Raw genomic sequence first — 26,037 nt, forward strand, 5'->3', positions numbered from 1 at the left:
TGGTCGAAATCTGACCTGGAAATCACGCCATAACTTCGAATTTGAGGGCAGGTCATATGCACTAAAGCAAGACATTATATGTATACTTTAATTTTGTACCCTGACCACATATAAACGTGGTCAAATTAGCACTTTTAATGGCCAACCAAGCAAAATTACTTATCAATTATTGTACAACACTATTACTCCATAGTCCGTACTTACTTAGCTTGGCTGATTCTCTTCATAAACCAAAAGGTAGCATCATCACTTTCCAAAAACATACATCCTTTACACCTCATTCGCTAATACTGTAATCCATGGCCCTCCTCCCCTCTCATCGTTGATTACTCTCTCAATCTCAAAATAATCAGTAATAGTATATAAGATTCATAAATCGATCATATCCTATATATATTAAGTATAAAAAAGTATACATTTGTTGTTGTTCATAATTTTCTTATTTGTTAGTTATAAAATACGGTCAAAATTTATAAGATTTGACGTTAAAAATTCAAATGTAACTATTAATTTAAATTGGACAAAACATATGATTATGAACATTTTATAGCAAATTAAAATAGAGAGGCGTATGATTATGAACATTTTATACTAGTTTTTTTTTTTTAGTTTGGTTACACTTATAGAATTAGCTAGATTTAAGCTTTATGCAATAAACTTATTTTTGCAATTAACATGTTGTCTTAGATTCTTAAGCTAATAATTAGAAATTCATGAGGTCGTGGGTACGATTCTTGCAAACTACAAACGCGCTTCGAAACAACATTATTCATAAGTGTAACCAAAGTAAAGGTGGCCATATTATTATCATCAAACTTTACACCTAAAAAACCATACTAAAGCTTTCCATACAACAAACAAAACCCATTATAACTAGCTAACTAGCTTTTTCCACCACTTTACTTTATTCATTCTCTCCCAAAAACTTCACTAGTCAACACTCATACTCTTACACAATGGCATACTCATCTCCCCTCCTTTCAGAGGACCTCTTTGAAGGGCTAAACACACTCAATTCCTGCCTTCCATACTTGAGCCTTTGTGCCTCCTCCCTTGACAATTTGTACGAGTTCATGACTACCTCGACGGGCATGCCTCGAATGGCTGAGATCCGGCCTGCTAGTGGGCTGCTCATGGCGTTGTCGTTGGTCAAGAGTGCAACCCATTCTAGTCCGTCTCGTCCTGCTCTCTTTAGGACTACAAAGTTCTGTGGGACTACGACGAGTTGGCCTTCTTGAACCATGTCGTCGAAGACTAGCTCCCCTTCGTGGTTCGCGATTTGGACTCGGCCACTTCCCTTTGTGAAGTAGACTATGCTGTGTGCGTTTATCTTCCAGTTCGGTGTCATTATAGCATTCTGCATTAGGGTAAAAACACATACATCACTCAATTATATATACTTCCTAGGTTAAAAAAAATGTAACATGTAATATACAATATTAAGATAAATTTGGTGGACAAAATTATTGTAAATAAAAATTTCTATTTTACATTCGGGTGTAAACTGTAAAATTACACCCTCTCATATTCCCCTCTTCATATAGTGGAGCTATCGAGAGAAATGTGAGAGGGTGTATCAGATACAAGAATGTTATCAATGGAACGATCATAAACTAGTAACGTACCTTGTAGAGGTTAACTTTCTCAGCACTAAGGCGGAGGTAGTTAAGGATGGGGAGTTTGTTGCCGTTGATGTTGGTCAAGCGGCCGCCCTGAGGGTTAAACACGTCAGCCCTTTCGGGGTTGTCGATGTTGACACTAAGCCTAGCACTGCAAAGAGTTTGTTCAATGCCATTGTGAGGACGACTACGTTCGCTTTGTCGTCCTCCACGGTGGTGTCTCTCTGATCTTTGCTCTTCCTGGTCCCATTCAGGGATCAACATCTCGAGCTCACCGCCTTCGACACGGATGATTGCACCTCTGTCGTCGTTCTCACCTTGGATCTTGCTGATTGTGTCACTTTCTACTTCGAAGGCATCGGCTAGGAGCTGTTTGTCGAAGCCGCTTAGGATGTTCTGGCCAAATTCCTCCTGGCTTCCTCTTGTGTGATGGCGAGATGACTCGTGCTGGCGGCGAGACTCGTGGTGTCGTCCTGATTGGTCTCCTCCTCTTCCCTGTGGGTTCCCGGCTATGAAGAAGCTCTGCTCATCATTCAAATAATTAGTAATGTGTAAATAGTCATGCATGCAACTAGCTACAATTAAAAAATATATAAATATTCTCATATATTTTAAAAGAATTTATATACACTTGGATGCACGATAATTTTTTTTTTTTTAAAAAAGACCCTAGATAAATGTATTGTGCATTATGTTAGTACTAGACAATTAAAATAAATTAATAAATAATTAAAATTGTGTAAAGATTGGAGTAAAAAATTAAAAATCATATTGTTATTCTAGTGTAATTTTGTTATAAAGGGAACTCACCCTCAAATTGTCATCGAGTTGGTTTTGGAAGTTGTTAGTGTCAAACAATGTGACAATGGTGAGACGGTCCTCTCCATCGTTGTAGATCCATTTCGACACACCGGCTGGTAGACCGATGACGTGACCCTTGTGGAACCGTCTAACCTTCTGGTGTTGGTCTCTCATTTCCTCGGACCCTCGTTCGGACCTCCTAGACTCCTCCGAGAAAGATTCGGAGAAGCCTGATTCGTAGGTGTCAGCGCAACCTAGGCCGCTCACACCCAATAATCCTCTACCTGAATAATACGTTCATAACCATTAATGTCTTTAATTACATATCAGTAAAAAATACTACCTCCGTTAATTGTTATCTGTAATTTTAGAATATTTTATATCTACCAAATAATACCCCAAAGTTGCAGATAATAATTAACGAAGGTAGATCATTAATATATTTAATTACAGTATATATTAGTAAAAAATATATAGTCGTATAAGTCAAGTACCTCGAATAACGTAGGAGATGGAAGGTGCATTGGTGTAATGAGGCAAGAGAAGACCCTTAGGCTCAATCTCACGGCGAATCACGGTGACACCAGCACACTGGAACTCCTGGTTCTCCTTAGGGTCCCATACCTCAGTAATACCGGCCTCGGCTTGGATTCGGATAGACGGCTCATTAGCGCTAAGCTGGTTGATTTGGCAATCATTAAGAGCCTGCTGGCCGCGCTGCAACCGGGCGTGTTGGGGGGACGACTGGCCGGAAGGCAAGAAGGGGGACTGCCCTAGTTGGAACCCTAATTGAGCCAAGGAAGTAGGGGAGAGTATGAGTAGGGTTAGAGCAAGAGGAAGAAGGAATACTCTAGACATTGTGAAAAGAGTGAAGTGTATTAGCTTAGCTAGTTAAGTAGTGAATGAAAGTGTGAGTGTGTATGTTGTTGGTATTTATAGTTGAGGTTTGAATGAACATGGTTTGACACGTTGAACAAGTGTTGCATGAAAATGAGGATGTTTGATGTTTGAGTGTGAACACGTAATTGTTGTGGTTTAGGGTATGTGGCGAGTATGGTGCATGCAACAATGTTAACATTTGGCTTCAATTAATCCTAGGACTTGTATTACGTGCAAGTTTGAATGTTATTTATGGTATGCTTTTTGTTTTTTATGCTCGTTGTATCTATGTTTTGAGTTTGGTTATTAAGGTATATATTCATATTAATTGATTGTTAATCAGCTTGATCATTAGCCAATTCAATAAAGTGAGATGTTGGCCAAAAGAATTAAATATATTAATTGGTGTAGACTGTATCTATATCTCATAAAAAAAAAAAAAAAACTTGGATGATATATATTTTGCAATTTGTTGACCTTCTACTAATGATGTTTTTTTTTTTTTTTTGCATTCCACCCGATTCACCTTTTGGGCTAATTCAGATTCGGGGATTATGTGGTTCACCGGGTTGACCTCCTGAGGGATCGAAAACGGGTCTTCTGTACCAAGTGTATAGTAGTCTCAATCACCACTACACCAACAATCAATTGGTAGCTTCTACTAAGGTTATGAATTATAAATAAATGTAATAAAACTTATAGGAAGTTATCATTGCTAATTATGGATTTATGGTTCTCTAATTCACTAAACATAAAAATAATTAAGCAGAGATTATATGCTTTAGATGAACGGGACCATTTTTTTTCTTTTTTATTTTTTTTCTTTTTTTTATTTTTTTACAACAGGACGAGATCATGTTGTAAAAGCTAGTTGTATGTATGTATGATGAGTGATAATATATGCGAAAATTTGCCGCGGTGTAATTTGGAGTCTAGCAAACACTAGTGACAAATGATTACTATTTAAAAATGGTAGAAATATGGTGAATGTCGACACAATTTGGCGGATGAAACAAGGCCTCAGCTCTACAATGAAATATACTACTACTTGTTGCCACATTTGTATACTCTGTAGCCATGTCATGTACTCTATTTGATAATTTTTTGGCAAATGGCAATGCATATATCCTACGATACTACTTGTTCATTCTTAATTAATAATCAATAATCGATCAATTAGTCTAGACTCTAGAGATGGATAATTATAAATTAAACTAAGAGGGACTTTCGAATTGTCTTTTAGGTTGCCCTCTTAGCCTCATTGTAATAGCTTAATTAGTTGATGTTTATCATGAATGCATTGATGCAAGCTAAGATGACTACTAATCAACAAAATAGAGGTGAAACTCAAGATTGAGGATAAAAATGACACTAAGGGGCCTGTTTAGTTCAGTTCAGTTCAGTTCAGCTCAGCTCAGTTCAGTTCAGTTCAGCTCAGCTCAATTCAGTTCAGTTCAGTTCAGCTCAGCTGAGTTCAGTCAATGAGAACATGCCCTAAGTTTTAGCATTTAAAACACTAGGCCAACATTATTATCAGAGTGGTAAGTTTGTTTTAGTTGACTACTTTTTTAAAAAAAAATGTTGTAAATGACTACCACTTGCCGGAATCTCGCCGTTGACTCACTTTTCCGGCGTTGACTAGACCACTTGGCGGCTTTATCTCGTTTTTGACCACCCCCACCTCCTCCCTTTTCCAGTTTTCGACCACCCCCTACCCGTCACCTCCCAATTTGCCTAGTTTCCAGTATTCATATCCCAAACAAACCAGCCCATTACAATCTAATATATATATATAGGGGAAGGCTCTTATGAGAATTTAGGTCTTATATGAGAAACTCACTTATATGAGAATACATCTTAGCCGTAGATTAGATTCAATCTAACCGCCCAAAACATTCTACAGTAATGGCAAAATTGTAATTTTGTTTGCTGATATACCCCCTTCTCTTTTTTCACTTTCACTGATTTTTTTCTCTCTCTAAAATTTAGGTTTTTCTCTCTCTAAATTCCATCCACTCTCTAAATCCTAGTTCATGCATGCTACTTCGTGAATCAGAATATGGATTCGAATCAAATTCTACCAACATCTCCAATTGTTACTTATGAAAGAATGTAATAAGTTTATGTTTATGAATTTTGATTATATTTTTTCAAATTTTTCTCCTCTTTTTTTTTTTTGTTAATTTTCGTTAATTTTTTTGTAGATCAATCGATTCACAATGTATGGATAAATCTCCAATACAAGCCATTTGTCCATCAAATCAGTAAGTAGCGATTTTATTAGGGTTTAATTATTTGATTTTGGTTTATGTTTTAATTATCATGTTTGAACACAAAAATTAGGGCTCAGTTTTGCTCGATTTGGGAGGGTTTGGCTCGAATTTCTTAAGCATATACAGCATTAGTTAACTTCCATTGGTTTTGGTGTCAAATTTGTTGCGATTTTTGTCGAGCCTTCTCGTGAATTTTGTGAATTTTGATTGTTGCATGTGCTGTATTTTTAATTGCAATTTTTGTTGTGTTCTTTCATGATTTACTGTCCAGGTTATAAAATTCGATTTGAGTTACTAGGAATTCGATTGGAATTATTGTATCTCTTGTTAATTTATTTCTTATTTGCTTTAATCTATTGCACACTAAGCGTTCGATGAAATGTCTGACTAGTTTAATGGAATGAATGTTATGCTATGTTGCTAGCTTAGGTGTGATAATCAACATTACAATTAATTTTAATAATTGTGATTAGCTTAATTATTTGTTGCTAGTTTTGCAGGTGGCAGCAGCAGCTGCAGCCTTGCCAGGAGCAGCCTCGGCTGGCAGCAGCAGCTGCAGCCTTGCCATGAGCAGCCTCGGCTGGCAGCAGCAGCCACCTGCAGCAGCAGCTTCAATGTGAATTTAAAGTGCTATGTAATCTTCAAGCAAATCAGATAAAAACATTAAAAATGATATATTGAGAATATATGAGATAATTTATATGAAACTGGCCTGGAAGAGTAGTATTAGGAGGATACAGGAGTTGAAAAATAAATTCTAGCATGTTTTAAGCTTCTAACTTACTCTTTTTTTTTTTTTGTGAATAGTGATGGTGATGAAGCACTTGTCAAAAAGAAAAAAAGTGATGGTGATGAAGCTGTAAAAAATGATGTGCAGTGGCCTAGAAGTCCAATTGTGGAGTCATCCTTACTGGAAGCTATAAACAACGATCTCATTCAAAGGTTTGTAATCATCAATGGATATTGATTAATTTTTTATGCATGTTAGATATGTTCTAAAATTTTACTCATATGTTCTAAAACTTTACTTGTATGTTCTAAATTTAATTCTAATTTTAACTCTTATTTTACTCACAATTTTATGTTTTCCTCTTGAATTTTGTTCAGTATTGCAGTATGTATACATTACAGTTCAATTGTTAATTTTTGCTAAAAGTTTATGTCTATATTTTTTACTCATGTTCTAAATTTTTGTACAAATGTTCTAAATTATTACACATATGTTCTGTTCTAATTATTCCCTTGGGTTCTAACCTTTATATATGTTTTATGTCATGACTTGCAGTGATAATCTTGTTGGTGTTGATGGTGCTACAACCTCTAATCAGTTTTCTACAACATCTTTTGGAAATGCAAACAAGAGTACCAATGTAGATAATAAAGAAGGTGATCAAATTAAGGGGAAACTTAAAGTTAGAGCTAAAGATGTTCCAAAAAACAAAGCAATGAAGAAAGAACCAAAGAAGGAAGGCAGAGGGAAAAAAAGGAAAAGAAAGGTTGATGAGAGTGATTCTGATGATGATATTGAAGTTGTTCATGCAGATCAAATGGAATGTAGAGCATTAAGTCAACGAATTACTCCCAAGAATTTTATGAACACCGTGCTTAAAGATTTGCCAAAATCTCATAAGGCGGCTATTAGAAAAATTAGCTTTGGAGGTTTCTTAGATTTGGATTTAGATGCACATAAATCTGTATTTTGCTCTAAGCTTGTGTCGAGTTTTGACTGTGATAGGGTGTCTTTAGTTCTTGAGAGGAACCAAGAGATTGAAATTACACCTGTAGACATACATTTGGTTTATGGATTGCCGATGGGAGGAGAAATTATTAAAGAGCAGCAGCAAGAGGAGGATGAAGAATGGGTTGATTTTATTAGACAATGGAAATTTTATTTTGGGTTAAGTTGTGGAAGTCCATCAAACTCTGTGATTATTAATCGAATTGAAGAGTTAAAGAAGCAACCTGTGTGTGATGAATTCATTTGGCATTTTGTAGTTTCTGTTGTCAATTGTTGTATGAGATCCACTGCCAACCCATCATTAAATTACAGGTTCTTGTATAGTTGCATGGATACAAAGAAGATCGAATGTTTGGATTGGTGTGAATATGTTTATAGGAGTTTAAAGTCGTCTGTATCGGAATGGCAAGGTGGTTCAGCTTTCTTCACCGGTCCATTGCCTTTCTTGATGGTAATTTCTTTTTTTTTTTTAATATATGGTACATTTTTATATTAATTTGTCTTTTTCTAAATTTGTCCTTGTTTAACGCATTTTTTTTTGTATATTTGTATTAGATATGCTATTTTGATCGTTTGCAAAGATCTAAAATAAGCAATCCAAGGCAATTCCCACTCCTTTCTGTTTGGAAGAAATATTTGATTAAGGAACGGATGAAATTGGAAATGAAAAGAGGATTTGGAAAGGGACATGTACTTGATAGAATGGAAGTTGATAGGCATGATAACAATGTATCACAAGTGGCTGGAGATCCCGAACTTGGTGGAAGTGATGTTAGTGGTTCTAATGAAATGCTGGTATGCATATTTTTTGGAACATGTTTTAAACTAAAGTCTTATTATTGTTAGTTATATGTTCTAAATATATACCCACATGTTCTAAATATATACCCACATGTTCTAAATATTTAGTCATATGTTCTAAATATATAAAGTGGATGTTCTAAACTTAAATCAGATGTTTTACATGGTTATTCAATTGTTCTAAATTTATATAATTTTTGTTTGTTAGGAATTCCTTCAAAAATTCGGAACATTGGCTAAGAAGCTTGCTGAGAATTTAAGTGAGATGCATGCCATGTTGGATAAGGCGAATGAAATATTCGCTAAAGAAGAAGCATCTGATATGAACACTTTTATTCAGAATATTTGGAATAAGTATTCCATGAGAAGGGAAGAAAAACAAAAGGACAGCCCCTCCATTCTAAGTCAAGACAAGCATTTGTTTGACGAACCAGCTTTCATTAAGGAGTTAGATGATGTTATGAAAAGATCATGGGAAAAGTTCAAAGGGAAGAAAAAGACACCTTTAGAGATGACTCCTCCGAGTTTTGATTTGTTTTCTCATTCTCAAACACCTACTCCTCCTCCTCCTCAAACTCATGAGCCTTCTTCCCCTCTTCGTCCTCCTCCTCAAACTCATGAGCCTTCTTCCCCTCTTCCTCCTCGTCCTCCTCCTCCTCCTCCTCAATTTCAAGAACCTTCTCCTCCTCTTCCTCATCCTCAAACTCAAGGACCTTCTCCTCGTTTATCTCCTCCTCCTCCTTCTCAAACTCAAGGGATTCCTCCTCCTTCTCCTCCTCCTCAAACTCAAGGGTTTTCCACTTCAATTTTAGGAGGAGCATGCTCGGGTGCTAAAGTCCAACAATATGTTCATGGAGAGAAGAACAATATTCAAGCAAATGAAGAGAAGAACAAGAACAATGATGAGAAAGAAGATGATAAGATGGAGGGGTAATGTAGTTATGTTTATTAGGGACACTATTAATTATTGATGAATTAATATTTTATTTTTTAAGAACACTAATTATTAGTTTGTTTGTTTTGGGACACTAATTATATATATACATTTATAATTTTAGAATTTGTGGTATATTTTTTTGAAATATTTTGTTCATTAAATATTTGTATTCGTTCACCTATATATTTACAGGAAAGGAAATGTAGGAAAAAGGGAGAAAAGATGTCCCGAAAACCTTCCAAACTGTATTCGTTCGCCTTTTATGGTTCAGTATGACAACATATTCAAAAAGGTTGATGGACACAAGAAGAGAATGGCAGAGTATGCATTTGCCAATGGATTACCTAAGTAAGCTCTAAATTTACTTAGTAATTTTAAAATAATTAGTCATGTATTCTGATTTATTAATCATATGTTCTAAATTAGTATTCATATGTTCTAAATTAGTATTCATATGTTCTAACTTAGTATTCATATGTTCTAAATTAGTATTCATATGTTCTAAATAAGTATTCATATGTTCTAAATTAGTGTTCATATGTTCTAAATTAGTATTCATATGTTCTAAATTAGTATTCACATGATCTAAATTAGTGTTCACATGTTCTAAATTAGTATTCATATGTTCTAAATTAGTATTCATATGTTCTAACTTAGTGTTCATATGTTCTAAATTAGTATTCATATGTTCTAAATTAGTATTCATATGTTCTAACTTAGTATTTATATATTATAAGGTTTAATCTCATATTATAACATTTAATGCTATTTGTTTTTATGTTTGTAGTGAGATTTTATATGATGATGGTCAAACTACAATCTGTAGAGATGAGATGTCAAGCCTTGCAGCGAACAATCATGTGTTTAATAACATTGTTGATGCTTGGTCATTCATATTGAACATTGAAAACAGAAGACGAACCCCAGGGTCAACAAACAGATTGTTTTTTTCAACGCAAGCTTATGTATGATTCTTAATATTGAACTTGGCTTCTTTCATTTTATAAATTGAGATTTCATAACTTATGTTTACATGATTTCAGGAAATTTTGTGTACGAATTATCACTTTTCTCCAACTGTGAAAATTCAAGATAGATATCATACTTTATTTGAAAGGTTGGAAAAAGAGATGAAGCACTCTAAAGTACAAAACTTTGATAGAGTTCACTTGGTAAGACATTAAGAAATCCAAAAGAATTTGAATATAGATTTTTTTCTTTATAAGCTTTCTTCTTTTTTTCTTATTTCGATTTCATGATCTATTATTATATGCAGGTATTTTTTCTAGTTGTATCTTCATCACATTATTACCTGCTTTGTGTGAATTTTCTCAGCAAGACTCTCGACGTCATTGACAACAGATATTTGGAATATAAAAATTCTTTTTGGCACAAATACAAAAACAAACCAAAGAATTTGGTAATATCTATGTGTCTCATTTACTTGTGCTTAGAATTAGATTTTCTAAACATTTATTTCAATGTTCTAAAGTTTAGCTCAGATGTACTAAAATTATACTCATATGTTCTAAATCAGATGTTTTTAAAAAATTTCATGTTCCAAATAGTACTTATACATTCTTAATATTTTCTAATACTTATTTTAATGTTTAATTTTAGTTGAGGGCTTTTGCCATGTTCTTGTCAACCAAGAGATCAAAATGCGATCAAGAGGTTTCTAGTTTCAAAACTAGGACGTTAAAAATGAGTTGGAGGACAAATGATAAAAATGATGATTGCGGCGTGTTTTTGCTTAAACACATGGAAACCTATCATGGTGAGAAAGATACCAATTGGGAATGCGGAATAAAATTGAATGATGTAAGTTTGTTTTATAATATTACTCATGTTCATATGTTCTAAATTTTTATACATATGTTCTAAAATTTCATACATATGTTCCAAATTGTGTAAATCTTAATTTTTTTTTATTTTTTATAATGATGTAAAAAGTGAGATAGCGGATACCAAAGTCTAATGATTTTATCTTATTATATTGCAGATCAATCAAATGAAGAAATTGAGGGTGGATTTTTGTGCTAAGATATTATCACACAAGGAAAATGAGTTACATCATGAGATAACTTCAAGATCACGGAAATGGGCTAAAGAAAATAGTTTCTAATATAATTTTAGAAATAGCATGTAGAATTTTGTATAGTACTTTAAATTGTAAGCCTTCACTCGCAAACTATTTTTCTAAAAGGTTGTATTCGAATATATAAGCTTGACTTGTCTTTCTTGTGATCAAAATACTAATTATAACTCATATGTTCTAAATTTTTAATGATATGTTCTAAACATTTAGTCATATGCTCTAAATACTAATTATAATTCATATGTTCTAAATTTTTATTCATATGTTCTAAATTTTTAGTCATATGTTCTAAAGTTTTAATCATATGCTCTAAATACTATTGTCAAAATATTACTCATGTATTTAAGAACTAAGAATTTAAGTGATTAATTTTAATCGCATTGGAACCATACACCACACATGATTACTAATTATAACTCATATATTCTAAAATTTTAGTCATATGTTCTAAATTTTAATACATATGTTCTAAATTTTAATACATATGTTCTAAATTAAACTCATAAGTTCTAAACTGTAATCATTTCTATAATAGAAAAAAGTGTTATTCAATACACAAATTCAAAAAAAATGTTCCAAAATTATTAAGTATCATCTAACTTTTTTTGGACAATTTCGAATATCGTGGTGACTCAATTCCCCACAACCTTTGCATAACCTCTTTTAATTTCTGATTTTGTTCTACCGCCTTTTCTTTGTCCCCCTTTAGTCTTTTCCCACTTCCAGATCTTGTTTCAACATTTGAAGTCTCTATAGATCTTGTTTCATTATTTGAAGTCTCTACAGATCTCGTTTCAATATTTGACAAATGAACTCCTGTACCTTTGTTCTTAGAAATTTTTGGAGGTTTGATAGATATTTCACTTGGAACACTAGCTCCAATTAATAATTCTATGTCTTTTTCTTTGTTAGTAGCATTCCTTTCACCATTACTTCTTGCATTTCTTTTAGCTTCCAAATCCAACCTCAATCCTCGAAGATTAATCACAAGGTCTTTAATATCTTCATCGTCACCCTCTGCCAAACTAACACAATTATGTATCTCTTACCACAACTCATTCAACAACTTTTTCTTGTCGATTATATTGGCACATTGTTCCAACAGATTTCCTCCCAGGTCAAATATTGGTCTTTTCGTTGCCATAGTAGTCCATCTGTTTAGAATATATTGCTCAAGAATAATTTCAAACTGTTTTGCTTTCCAAACCCAAACCATGTGCCTGCATGGAATGCCTTGCCTATAAAACAACTTGCAAGAACATGTTGTCTCTTGGTTAGTCGGATTAAACACAACATCAAATGTTCTACTCCGACCCCCTTCACTTACTTTTGCAATTTCTAATCCATTTTCTCTCTTAAACTCTTCACACCCACAAGCAAAACAAGCCATTTCTACCTCATATTGGAAATCATAAAAAACAGAAATAGTGTATATGGTTGAGGCATACTTTTCTATCCCTAGTGGTGTCTTGCTTGCACTCTGGGTATTTGTGTTTTGAATCATTGTCGTTTTGACCTTGAGCGTGTCTCTGGGCATCAATTGCAGCTTCATATCTCATATAAAACTCAACAAGTGAAACGTGAGGATTGATAAAGGAGCAAAAAAAGTTATTTTCACTTTCTGATCTTGACGTGGTACGCATTATTCCTCCCAGGAACACATCTTTGAAATATGCCGGAATCCACTTATCCCTTATCTCGTACATATAACACAACCACTCATTACCTTCCAATTCAAACTCAACCATCACCTTATTCCACCTTTCTTCAAACTCAGCTGGCTCAATTTCAAGATGCCAAACACAGGCACATATTTTTTTCAGGAATCCTGTTTCCTCCTTTGTGATCGCTCGCCCTACTTTATCTGGCAACTTTTTCATTATATGCCACATACAGAACCGATGTTCAGATTTTTGAAACACTCTACTAACAGCAATTTTCATAGCTGGATCTTGATCTGTGATAAGACAATTAGGTTCATTATTGTCCATTGCCTTAAGAAATGTTTTGAAAAGCCACTCAAATGATTCAATATCTTCCTTTGCTATGAAACCAGCCGCAAAAGTGATACAACTCTTGTGATGATCAACCCCTGTAAATGGAGTAAATACCATGTTGTACCTGTTTATAACATGAAGATCAAATTTCATTACATACAAAATATAGCACTACCGTTTTAGAACATGTGAATAAAAATTTAGAACATATGAATAAAAATTTAGAACTTGTGATTAAATATTTAGAACACATGATTAAATCAGAACAAAAGAAATTATTTAGAGCATAGATTTAAGACTAAAGTTTATAACACATAAAGGTTATAATTTAGAGCATAAAGGTTATGAGTTTATAACACATAAGTTAGAGCATTAGACTTAAACTTTATAACATAAAAAGCAAATTTTAGAACATGTGAATAAAAATTTAGAACGTATGATTAAAATTTTAGAACACAAGATTATTATTTTACTTAATTGTAATTGGAACATAAGAATTACTATTAAAACATTTGAATGAAAAGTTAGTTGCTAAATCTTATGAGCATATAAAACATAATTTAGAACATTAGACTTAAAATTTAGAACAGTAGAAGCAATTTTTAGAACATTCAAAACATAATTCAGAAAATAAGACACATGAATTATATGAATCACCTGTTAGTTTGGTAAGTGGTGTCAAAAGATATCATATCGCCGAAGAGAGTATAATTTTTTTTTCAAATAGGGTCCGCCCAAAGAGCTCTAGAAAGACAAGAATCATCATCAACTTCAAAAAAAAAAAAAAAAAAAAGCACTCCACATCAACTTTTTCTTTGTGAAATTGTCTACAAACATTTGAGCATCGGAACCTTGAGTGAATGTTTTTAAATCTCTGTGAAAATTTTTAAAATCTTGCTTGGAAGCTCCAACATTATCATAACCTCCAAGTATTTCCTTCATCATTCGAAAAGTTTTTACAGGGCCAATATTCACCTATTATAGGCACAAAAAAGTTTTAGAACATATTAAGAAACTTTTGGAACATGTGAATAATATTTTAGAACATATGAGTAAAATTTTAGAACGCACTGTAAAAATTTATGAAAGAGTTACCTTAGAGTTATCAACAATCATTTTTTTGTGCAAAATGTTCATCTTTCTTCCTTCTTTTTGAAATAGATTACAACTTGGTGTGTAGAGGGGATGAGTATGTCCTTCGTGGAACTGTGTCACTATATACTTTTCATCTTCACAATGTTTTAGAACCATAAAAGCTTTGCACCCAACACGAGTGACTAATCTTTTTCTTGTTATTGAAATCTTGCCTTCCTTGCTTTGTCCTTCTTTATCATTTAGAATACTCTCAACAATAGGCCTTTTCTTCTCCTTGAAACCCTGTTTGTTGCATAAGACATATTGGAATGCCAATTTTTTCTTTGTATGCCTTTTACTGGTAGACTTCCTAGTGTTAAAACCAGCAGCAAGTGCATATGATTTATAAAATTCAACACCCTCATCAACACTATTAAATTTCATTCCTATTGCAGGTTTTAACTCATTGCGGCACATAGGAAACCATTCTTTTGTTCCTCCGGGAGTTAATATAGGTACTACTGTAGGAGTAGTTGGCACACTTGCATTGGCATTAGAAACATTATCAAGTTGTTCGTTGTTGTTTATTATTTCTGCACAAAAGTAATTTTAACAAGTTAAAAAAAATTTAGAACAAATGAATAAAATTTTAGAACATATGATTTAATATTTAGAACACATGATTAAATCAGAACATAAGACATTATTTAGAGCATAGATTTAAGACTAAAGTTTAATTAATTATTTACAGCATAATTTGGAACATTAGACTAAAACTTTAGAACACATGATCAAATATTTAGAACACATGATTTTAGACATCCCATTAGAAAAATCAAAACATGTTCCAAAATTTTACTCATTTGTTCTAAATTATTTATCAAATGATCCAAATTATTTATCAAATTTCACTCATCAACATTCTCATTTATTACTTTCCGTTGCTTTCCTACCAACATGTTCTAATTTTATACACACATGTTCTAAAAAAAAAAACCTGCTTCATTATTTGCTTGTTCATCCATAATTGTCAACCTAATATAATGAACCTGCAAAAATACTAAGAATTAAAATCGAAAATCGAACAAAATCGCAGCAAACATAATCGAAAATCGAACAAAATCGCAGCAAACAAAATCATAAGAATTAAAATTGCAGCAAACATAATCAAACAAAATCATATAGTAAATCGAACAAAATCGCTGCAAACATAATCAAACAAAATCGCAGCAAAAAATTGAAGCAAAAAATCGAAAAATCGCATAAGAACACTAAAATTTTCCAGAACACTAAAATCGAAAATTAGAACATCAAATTTTTAAATTTTAACGAAAATACTAAATTAAGATCACTCATTACTAAAATCATAACAAAAATCCAACATTCAAACCATGAAATTCGAAAATTACTTACAAAAATTAAGGAAAAAACTAACAGAACTTTTGTTGATTATTTACCCGAATAATCTATGAAGCTTGTTGATTCTTGCTATTGCTGAAATCTGACAAAAATCGAACGGAATTGTGTTCGAAATCCTTGAATCTCATTGAAATTGAAGCTCGTAGTTTCTTCACTCTGTTTTTCTGATTAACAAGTATATTGATGAAAAGTTTGGTTTTATTAGAGCCGTTGAGATCGTTTGATCCTAAGGCTTAGATTTGTTCTCATATATTAGGAATATTCTCACATAAGAACCTATTCTCACCGGATCCCTCCCCTATATATATATATATATATATATATATATATATATATATATATATATATATATATATATATATATATATATATATATATATATATATCATATAATAACTAATATATAAAGCTAAACTTTTAGCCAGGTTACGAGACAGCGACACTTGGCGTTCCAACTTTCCGCCAAGTGTCGCACCATGTTGGATAGATTAAAATAGACTTCATAAGATAAAAAAATTTAGTTTAGAATTCTATTTGGATAGAATTTTAGGATAAAATTGTTAGTTTATAGTTTTATTTTCGATAAAATACTAATATTAAATTGAATTATAATTTTATTCTAAAATTGTTAGTTTATAGTTTTATTTTCGATAAAATATCAATATTAAATTGAATTATAATTTTATTCAAAATATTATTATTAGTTTTTATTACGTACCTACTACATAATGTAAATAAAAATTATCTTAAATTCAATAAATACCCGGACATCGCACGGGGCACCAAACTAGTATATATAAAAACTTATCTTTTGATATTATGAATTTTATCTAAATATATAACAAAATTTTAGCACATACATAAAAATATATATTTTTTTAAAAATTCAAATAAACGTGCGTCGCACGGGCTTCATCTAGTCATTTTATATGTAAACGATTTTGCTCAACTCATGTCCACTTATTTTAATAGCTAGGAAAGATAAGCTCATGAAACCTATCTATTATTATATATACTAAAATAACAACCGCTAATGTCATCATTGATTACGTGTCACTTAGGATAATATTATACAAGTATTTTTTTTCTTTTTAAGTTACCCTATTTAACATAGCTTTGAAAATATATTCCATTTGAATTTTTAAATTTTAAATTTCGGGTTTTCTACCCATATTATGCTACTCCGTATTATGCTACCCATAATTTAATTGAAATTTCTTAATTAAATATGAAAATTATGCACTTTCGAGAATTGTATATTCATATTTGATTAGAAATTAGTTAGGAAAAATGAGGCAGTTATTTTCTTTCAATACGTGTTAAAAGTCTATAATTCAATTCTTATTTTATAAACGTGCATCGCAGTTAATATAATATGTCATTAATCCAGTGCCAAAAAATACTCTACAATACTAAATATTTTTTTTTTTAAAAAAAAAAAAACAAAACAAAAATTCTGAAAAAAAATCCAATTTATTATTAAATTATAATGCTCAAACAAACAACAATTTTTTTATGAAAGAAAACAAATTAAACAACACTTTTAAAACAAGTAGTAACTTAATGCTTGTGTTGTTTAGGACAGAAATCAAGTGAAGAGTATAACAAGAGGGCATAATAAAATATATATCAACAAATTGAAATCGACATTGAGCAGCAGCATATTAGGAAGACACAGATGATAATGATATATAAATATCCAATCCGCTTTGATTTTGAAATCAAAGGCAGGTTGCAAGCCGCGTTTTCATTGCTTAGTGATACGCTAAAATTTGAGGTAGCCATCACCAAAATAACCACCACATATACGAACTTCAATACTTCAAACTTCGTGGGGAGAAAAGCCTTGAGTCCCATGGTTTTCGAGTTTACACGGAATAATGATTTGAGATCGATCGAACATGAACAAATTTACGAGTAATTAATTTTATATAAACTTGCTTTAATTAGATGTCAAACATCAACCATGGCTTTAGGAGGGTTTATATTTATAATAATAATTATATAAGCTAGCTATCGATCTAACACATATCCTACATCAACAAGGTTTAGGTTTTAGAATAATTGCCTTATATACAATTCTAAACATCACTACTTCCTATAATATCGTATAATGTGAAACTAACACTCCGTAGATACAAAATCAAATTCTATCTTATAGGAAAATAATATATTATTATTGTATTTGTAAGGAGTTAAGCACACAATTAGGTACTCAATTGTTAAAAATTTCACCTTTTAGGTACTCAATTATTTTTACTTTGCTTTTGGGTACTGAGTTAAGATTTCAGGCCAAAAAAATTAAATCAGCCAAAGAATTCAGTACCTTGGGTTAAAGAATTTAGTACCCTTGGTTAAGTATGTGGGCCCCACCCGATTAAAAAATTAATATTTATATAAAAAAAAATTGTATTAAATTTGACTAAGAAACTAGCCATTGGTTTCTCTATTTAAAGAGGCATGAACCTGGCTGAAAATTCATCAAAAACAGCAAGAAAATTCATCAATAATAATTCATCAAAATTCATTCATCAAAAACAGCAAGAAAATTCATCAAAATTCATCAAAAACAGCAGCTTAACCAGCAACAAAACATGTTCATTGAGCATGTTATTAGGCATAAATTCTGCAAGGTTTTGCCAGATTTTGTAGAAAAAAAATAAAAATAAAAAAACCAGAAACAGAAGGGATGCTGCTGGTACTTCAATTCTGCCACAAAATCAGCCATTGTTGCTTCTTCTGTCCAGCCACAAAATCAGCCATTGTTGCTTAACAAATTCATCCAAAACCATTTGTCAAAAAAAAAAAAAAAAAAAAAAATCGAAAACCCAAATTTAACACAAAAACCACAACCAATTGACATCATCAATTTGTTCAAAAAAAACCCCAAAATTCGAAAAACCTAGGTCGCAACAAACATCAACAAATGGGCAAAAAATCCAAAATTTATATCAAATTAACAACATAAACGATGAGAAATTGAGCTTACCTCAAAAAAATGGCGGCTTTTGGTGTCGTTTTCCCCATATTCGAGCACAAAGGTTGCTCGTTGTTCTTCGACGTTCGCAGCAAAGTTTTCAAAAATGGGAAAGAATAAAGGAGCAAAAAGGGGAATAAAGAAAAAGAAAGGGGAAAAAAATGGGTTGACCCGCGAATTTTTTAATCAGGTGGGGCCCACATACTTAACCAGGGTACTAAATTCTTTCTCCCAAGGTACTGAATTCTTTGGCTGATTTAATTTTTTTGGCCTCATTTCTTAACTCAGTACCCAAAAACAAAGTAAAAATAATTGAGTACCTAAAAGGTGAAATTTTTAACAATTGAGTACCTAATTGTGTGCTTAACTCATTTGTAAGTGATATGTTTTCCATATATCCTATATATACAAGGATTAATACGTATTTGGGATTAAGCCCTTTATAAGAAGTACACTAATCATTGACCCCCTAAAAAGTGTCCACGTAAATTAGATGCCACATTAAGCCTAAACTTGTTTAATTAGCAAGGCAACTAACCCTATTTGTAAATTGAAGAAAGTTATTATCGAGTTATTTACTTATTTAGGTTCTGTTTGGCAAAAGTAACAGTAGCTTTTAGCAGTCGAGTGGCAGGTAGCAAGTAGTGGTCAATTAGAAGTGGGTAGATGTTAGCTGTCAAAATTACGGTTGATAGTATGATTGTTTGGCAAAAGCAGCGGGTGCAATACTAAAATATATAGTTAATAAAGTATATAAATATTGTTTAAAAAGTAATAAAAAGTTTGTCAAACGCTACCCACTACTTCTAAACGCTACTTTTTTAACGTTTGAGAAAAGCTACCTAAACGCTACCTCTATCGCTAACCACTACAAGAATCACTACCTTGTCAAACACTCTCAGATTTTTTCTAATAGTCTTTTGACTGATCATCAAAACGCTAACCGCTACCTCAAACACTACCAAGTACCACCTAACAGGCTAACAGGGCCTTAGGGATCGGAGCTATCCTTCTTTAGGTGTCGGCTCAAGTCTGAGTTATATATCTCGCAAGCGACTGACCGATAGCTTGGTTGCACATATGGTTGGGGCAAGGCCGCAAGTGAGCGAACAATAGCACAAATAATATTTTAGCACAAATAATATTTCATATAAAAAATTATTAGATTGTCTTTGATTTTTATATTTTATTACTTAGTAATTTATGATGAAAGATATGTTTTTATGATCTAATTTATAAGTATGCACGGGAAAATAAATAATAGATTCAATTTATTTCATTCTAATAATTTTTTAAATTTCGTGCATCGCACAGGTCGTCTAATCGAGTAACAGTTAATAAAAGTCATTAAAGTTTAATTTACAATCAAAATAAGTTTTTGTTTTTATTTTTTTATTTATATAGGTTATCCAATTACTTTTGCTGAATCAAAATAGGTAATCAATTTTTTTTTGAAGACAGTTTATCAAATTATTTTTGCTGAATTTAAATTACTTTTACTGAACATAAATTAATTTTACTGAACTAAAATTATTTTTTCTGAACTAAAATTATTATATTTTTTTACTGATTTTCTATTGTAATTCTTCTTTAAGAAAACTGAATTTTATTGAATTGAACTTATTTTTACTGAACTGAAATTATTTTTGATGAACTGAAATTAATTTTACTGAATTGAACTTATTTTTACTGAACTGAAATTATTTTTACTTAATATTACTTTTTTAGGGTGAAGTGAACAGGACCTAACTATATCTTTTTAGCTTCAAAATACAAATTCGAGGCATAATAAAGGCCAATTTAATCATATGCATGCATGTACACACACAAAAAAAAAAAAAAAAAAAAAAAAAACAAAAAAAAAAACAGAGCTATTTTAATTAATCTCATATAACAAACCAAAACAGAGATAAAAACATAGGTAAGTAAAGTTTCTTTCTCTTATTCAACTAATTACATTCTAAAAACAACTTCGAAACCCACTTAAATTATACACACAAAATTACAAAGTCATAACACAAACTTCCCTAGAATGACCTAGTCCTAGGACTAAACATACTTAACTCTTCCCTTCCATACTTGAGCCTCCTCACTTCCTCCCTGGACATATCATAAGAACTCATGAGCACCTCATCCGGCATGCCTCGGATGGCCGATAGCTTTCCGGCCAAAGGACTAATCATTGCGTTGTCATTGGTCTTAAACGACACCCATTCTAGCCCTTCTTGTTCTGCCTTCTTTACCACCACAAAGTTCTGTGGGACTACCAAGAGCTGCCCTTCTTGGACTCGGTCATCAAATACTAACCGCCCGTTTTCTCGGGCTACTTGGATCCGACCCGTACCCCTTGTTATGTAGATTATGCTGTGGGCGTTTATGTTCCAGTGGGGTGTCATCAGTGCATTCTACACACAATAATATGAAAAAGTTAAATTTCCTTTCAATAAATAATTGTTCATATAACTATACAAGCAGTATTATGATAATTTCAAAAAGTTGTTTAAATTACTTTTTTTTTTCCTACGTACACATTTAATCATAAATGGGTATCATTAATTTTGTACATATTTTAAATAATTTACAAGTTTTTGATATTATAAAAATACACATTAAAAACCATAAATACGTATGTATAAATATACACATTAAAAACCATAAAGAACTTACATGGTTTTTTTTTTTTCTTTTAATTTTTTATTTATTTTTAATATTAACTTAACACGTGTTAAATTCTATTTTTCAAATAAGATAAGAGCAACAAAAAGAAACAGAGCGAGTACAATTTATACAGACAGACGTTTTACCTTGTAGAGCACTCCCCTCTCAACACTGAGTTGTAGATATTGCAAGAGGGGAAGTTTACGGCCATTAATGGTGTGAACACGACCACCATGCTTGGTAAAAACATCAGCAAGCGAAGGTTGATCGATGTTTTGTTTAAAGCTTAAGGAGCATAAGGTTTGTTCCAACCCATTTAGTCTCCTTGTTCTCTCCATTTCTGTGTCATCCCATTCAGGGCTTAATATCTCGAGATCACGTTCGACTCGAATAATGCTGCCTCTCTCATCGTTCTCGGCCTTCATGCTTCTTATTGTCTCGGTGTCTACATTGTAAGCATCAGCCAACAGATCATCGTCGAAGCCATTGAAAATGTTCTTCCCTGTAACTTCTTTAGGGCCTCGCTCTTGACCTCCTTGGGGATTTCCAGCTAGGTAGAAACTCTGTATGTATGAAAGGGAGATGTAAATTTGAAATAATTCAAAGTTTTGTTCAATAATAATATACATTTTCACGTACTATGTTCACATTTTAATTATAGTAGATACTCACTCTGTCCGAAATTAATAGTCACATATACTATTTTAGGATGACAAAATAAGTCGTGACAGTTTAGAAAAAATAGTGGTAGCCTATGGTTTATGAAATTATGAGACTTATCTTAAGACGTACCCTAAAATTGAGATCAAGCTGATTATTAGGGTTGCTAAGGTCAAGTAAGGTGACACTAACAATAGGGGCATCCCCATCATTGTAAGTCCACTGAACAACACCGGCAGGTGATCCAATCACGTCACCTTCTTGAACTCGGAAAACCCTCTGGTGTTGATCTCGTTGTCCTTCTCGAGACGTAGCCAAACCACTGCCTAGTGGTGACTCGAAGGTCTCAGGGCACCCTGGGACTATCACTCCTTGTATACCCCTCCCTGCACCAAGATAAAGTATCAAAAAAAAAAATGTTATAATTATCACATAATGTATAATTGCTTAAAACATATAACTATGCTAATTTTGGTACAACCCTGTAGTGTATTATGATGCGTTAGGAATTTCCCTCGTGAAGAGAGTTCCTAACGTTTTCCTTATCTTTCTTGTCTTAAAAAAACATAAAAAAATTGTATAAGTACTTTATATAACAAGACCTTAAATGTGTACTCTATCTGTCCCACTTTACTTACAACATTTTGACTGGACACGCTTGCTTATGTACGACTGTTGATATTTTTTATTAAATATTTATATAAGTTAAAAAAATTTTATATTAAGAAACTATAATTAAAATAGACTAAACAACATTTTACATGATTACATTGACTTTTATATAAATAGTTAAAAAAATAGTCAAAGGAGGATGTGTGAATAGTGCAAAAAGTCAAACTGTTGCGAGTAATTTAGGACAGAAGGAGTATTAAATAGTACACTACCTTGTGTTACGTGGGTGACATAAGGAGCATTGGTGTAGGAAGGCAAAAGAAGGCCTTTAGGCTCAATAACATAACGGACAGCCGCAACCCCAGCACAACGGAACTGCTCACTGTTAGATTCCCAAACCTCGATCACCCCGGCCTCAGCCCTGAGACGGCGAGTTGGCTCAGCCGCTTGCAGCTGCTGGATGTCGCAATCATGTTGCCATTGCTGTCCCCTTGGTTGTTGCGGCCGCCTTTGCAGAAATGGTAGCTGAGCAAAGGAGGGAGTAATAAGGAAAACAAGAAGGCATAGAGGTACTAAAAAGAGAAGTGCATTGTTATTATTAGTGGTGGTAAAAGCCATTGTAGATTAAAGGCAATTAATGAATTAGAGAAAATATTAAGGGGATCGGAATATATATAAGGATAGTTTCAATGACACGTTAATGGTGAGCATGTTGGTAGTCTTCCATATTCTATGCATGTATGCCAAGCGCTTATGTCCAACACTTGGATGGTGTGATGCATGAGTTTTCGATCTTGTAGTTTCATGGCTCTGTATATGAGGTGTTTAAGTGGAGAAGCAATGTTTGATTTGCTCTTCCTATGTTATATGGAGTGGTTGTAGCAATGTGTAAGTTGAATCAAAAAATATTTAAATTATAATAAGGTGTAGATCATTATACAAAAAGGTTATTCAAACACTACAAAAATAAAAGCTTTTTAGCAACTAAGTTTGGCAACAGATTTTTAGAACGTTGCTAAATAGCAATAAATCTAAATTTTTTCATTGCCTAATTAAAAGCGACATTTTATGCTTTAGTTTTTTAATAAACAATGGCTACATGTTTTTTGATTTGTTGCTTTTTAAAACAAATTGTCTCACTAGTTGTTACTAGATGACATCATATTTTTCTCTTATTGCCAAATAGTAACAAACTATGACAACAAATATTTTATTTGTATTGATTTAGAAACAAACAAAGGCAATAGATTTTTGAATTGTTTCCATTAGAAACAAATATTCTAAATTATTGTTGCTAATTGATAACGTATTATTTTATTTGTTGCCATTGGAAACGAGTTGTGATACATATTGTTATTAATTTATATGTAGGCCACTTTTTGATATAATGTATAAAATTATTTGTTGCTATAATGACATCAAATAGAGACGGATTTCAATTTCGTCTCTAATTTAGAGACGGATTTTTGATTTTGTCCCTAATATTTCGTCTCTAATATTTCGTTAACTTATTATAAATTATATGCATAGAAGTAAACAAATAGTACTTGGTATAGTTGGTAAGAGATTCACCATGTGACTTTGAGGTCACAAGTTCAACTTCTACCAAATGCGATTCTTGAGACTGGGGATTCAAAGAGCCTTACATGCAAAGTCGAGCCGAGTTGACCTAACCTAAGTGAGATTTCAGATTGGTAAAGGCCGAGATCGGGTTGAACCGAATTGCTAATAGGGATTGAGTTTTTGTCTCGTAGTGTTGATAGCAACCAATATTTATGATTTGTTGCTATTTTTATGAACCAATTTTAATAATTTGTTGCTATTTTTAGGAACCAATATTAATAATTTGTTGTTATTTTTAGGAACCAATATTAATAATTTGTTGCTAATTTTAGCAACGACCAATGGTAATGTGTTGCCAAAGTTGGCAACGAATGCACCAAAAACAGCAACAATCATGGAAATTATATTTAAATTGATGAAATATTGCAACAAAATTGCTTTGCAACTTGTATCCAAAATCCCATGGCAACAAGCCTTTTAGCAACAACAAATTTTTGTTTCCAACTCGTTGCTAAATAGAGTTGGCAACGGATTTTTGGTGAATAGCAACAAATTTTGGTTGATGCTATATTATTTTTTTTTATTTTTTTTTTTTTTTGTAGTGAAACTAAACTTATGTAAATTTACTCTATCTTTTATATTAAAGAATTGTAATAAATCGTGGGGCTTGAACTTGTGTCCACAATGTCACGAGCTAAATGAGTTCCCCACATCGTTTTCTCCAAATATGCTAAGGTGGTAACAAGTCGTCTAATTTTATCTGGTCCATGATTTTTGAGTCCTAATTTTTGTGTTTTCATCTTTTAAAATGGGTTAATTTCAATTAAATTGAGAAATATTCCTAATTACAATAACACTATCAAATAAATACTTTTTTTTTTGGTAGGTAAAGAAAAAATAAAACACTAAACCAAAATCTCACTTAAGTCAACATAATTGTAAATAGGAAACTAGAATTAGTCCACAAATTGTGAGGAACAGTCCTTACTATTACCATGTCAACAATATTTAACAAATTGTTAGCTTAATTTACAGGTATCAAACAAAGTTTAAATTAGATACAATTTTAGTAATACTTGATTGAAAAATTATTCAATTTGATTTCAAGCTATTTTCGTATGGTTTTTTCCAAAAATAAAAATAAAAATAATAATAATCGAAATCCAAGGCTGTGACACAACTAATTTTAGGATTGATACAAGACAATATGCGCAAATCGTTAATTTGAAACCCCTCTAAAATCTCTAACTGAATTACCAAACCCTCTTAGGGTGTGTTCGGCAAAATGTAGCTGTGAAGGTAGCTGTTAGTTGTGGTACTATCTATTAGCTGTATAGGTAACTATTAATTAAGTGTCAATATGGTGAACGTCTAGTGGTGGTTTGAAATTAATTTGTGAAAGTCTAGTGGTGGTTTAAAATTTCTAGGCGTTTTTGCCTTAGGGCCTATTCACATTTATTGAATTGAGCTGAACTGAACTGAATTGATTGGAGCTGATCTGAACTGATTGAAGCTGAACTGAACTGAACCAGGCTGAATATAGCTGAAATGAATTGAATTGATTGGAGCTGAGCTGAACTGATTGAAGCTGAACTGAACTGAACCAGACTGAATAGAGCTGAAATGAATATTTTATGAGAGAAGGAAATTAGGAGCTGAACTGAACTGAATTTAACTGACTAAACTGAACTGAACTAAAATTAAGCTGAAGTAAACATACCCTTAGTTTTACAAAAAAAGGGCATTTCAACCCATAGCGAAAAATTGAAAAAAACCATGCCCCCAGTGACGCCATCAATGAGTATGACAACGACCTTCCCTTTATCCCTCCTCAGCATTTTCGCCCACAAATCAGGTAGATCTATGAGGTGGTGGTGGAAAATTTTTATGACCAAGGAACCTCCATGAGGGGTAATAATGGCTGCCCAAAG

General features: G+C 32.4%; 2 protein-coding genes and 1 pseudogene across 2 annotated transcripts; all 3 read right to left on the bottom strand.

Moving 5' to 3' along the window:
* Positions 1 to 776: 776 nt before the first annotated feature.
* LOC145630289 (11S globulin seed storage protein 1-like) lies at positions 777 to 3,288 on the bottom strand. Its single transcript, XM_081682535.1, has 4 exons — positions 2,915 to 3,288; positions 2,430 to 2,704; positions 1,626 to 2,141; positions 777 to 1,357 (listed from the first exon to the last, which is right to left on the bottom strand). The coding sequence occupies exons 1-4, from the start codon at positions 3,276 to 3,278 to the stop codon at positions 950 to 952; spliced, it is 1,563 nt and encodes a 520-aa protein (XP_081538661.1). The 5' UTR covers positions 3,279 to 3,288; the 3' UTR covers positions 777 to 949.
* An 8,449-nt stretch (positions 3,289 to 11,737) lies between these two features.
* On the bottom strand, positions 11,738 to 14,402 carry LOC145632520 (protein FAR1-RELATED SEQUENCE 5-like; annotated as a pseudogene).
* Positions 14,403 to 19,950: 5,548 nt separating this feature from the next.
* Positions 19,951 to 23,307, bottom strand: LOC145630291 (13S globulin seed storage protein-like). Its single transcript, XM_081682537.1, has 4 exons — positions 22,816 to 23,307; positions 22,064 to 22,317; positions 21,418 to 21,834; positions 19,951 to 21,018 (listed from the first exon to the last, which is right to left on the bottom strand). The coding sequence occupies exons 1-4, from the start codon at positions 23,159 to 23,161 to the stop codon at positions 20,641 to 20,643; spliced, it is 1,395 nt and encodes a 464-aa protein (XP_081538663.1). The 5' UTR covers positions 23,162 to 23,307; the 3' UTR covers positions 19,951 to 20,640.
* Between the last annotated feature and the right edge of the window lie 2,730 nt (positions 23,308 to 26,037).

This window comes from Chenopodium album, chromosome 5 (genome assembly GCF_948465745.1).
Source record: "Chenopodium album chromosome 5, dcCheAlbu1.1, whole genome shotgun sequence".
Lineage (NCBI taxonomy): Eukaryota > Viridiplantae > Streptophyta > Magnoliopsida > Caryophyllales > Amaranthaceae > Chenopodium > Chenopodium album.

Excerpts from the sequence above, each read along its gene's own strand:
- LOC145630291 (XM_081682537.1), bottom strand. The coding sequence starts at position 23,161 with ATGGCTTTTACCACCACTAATAATAACAATGCACTTCTCTTTTTAGTA. Across the intron at positions 21,835-22,063 it reads AGCTTGATCTCAATTTTAGG|AGTTTCTACCTAGCTGGAAA; the intron begins GTACGTCTTAAG and ends TCATACATACAG. Across the intron at positions 21,019-21,417 it reads AGAGGGGAGTGCTCTACAAG|AATGCACTGATGACACCCCA; the intron begins GTAAAACGTCTG and ends TATTGTGTGTAG.
- LOC145630289 (XM_081682535.1), bottom strand. The coding sequence starts at position 3,278 with ATGTCTAGAGTATTCCTTCTTCCTCTTGCTCTAACCCTACTCATACTC. Across the intron at positions 2,705-2,914 it reads CATCTCCTACGTTATTCGAG|GTAGAGGATTATTGGGTGTG; the intron begins GTACTTGACTTA and ends CGTATTATTCAG. Across the intron at positions 2,142-2,429 it reads AACTCGATGACAATTTGAGG|AGCTTCTTCATAGCCGGGAA; the intron begins GTGAGTTCCCTT and ends AATGATGAGCAG.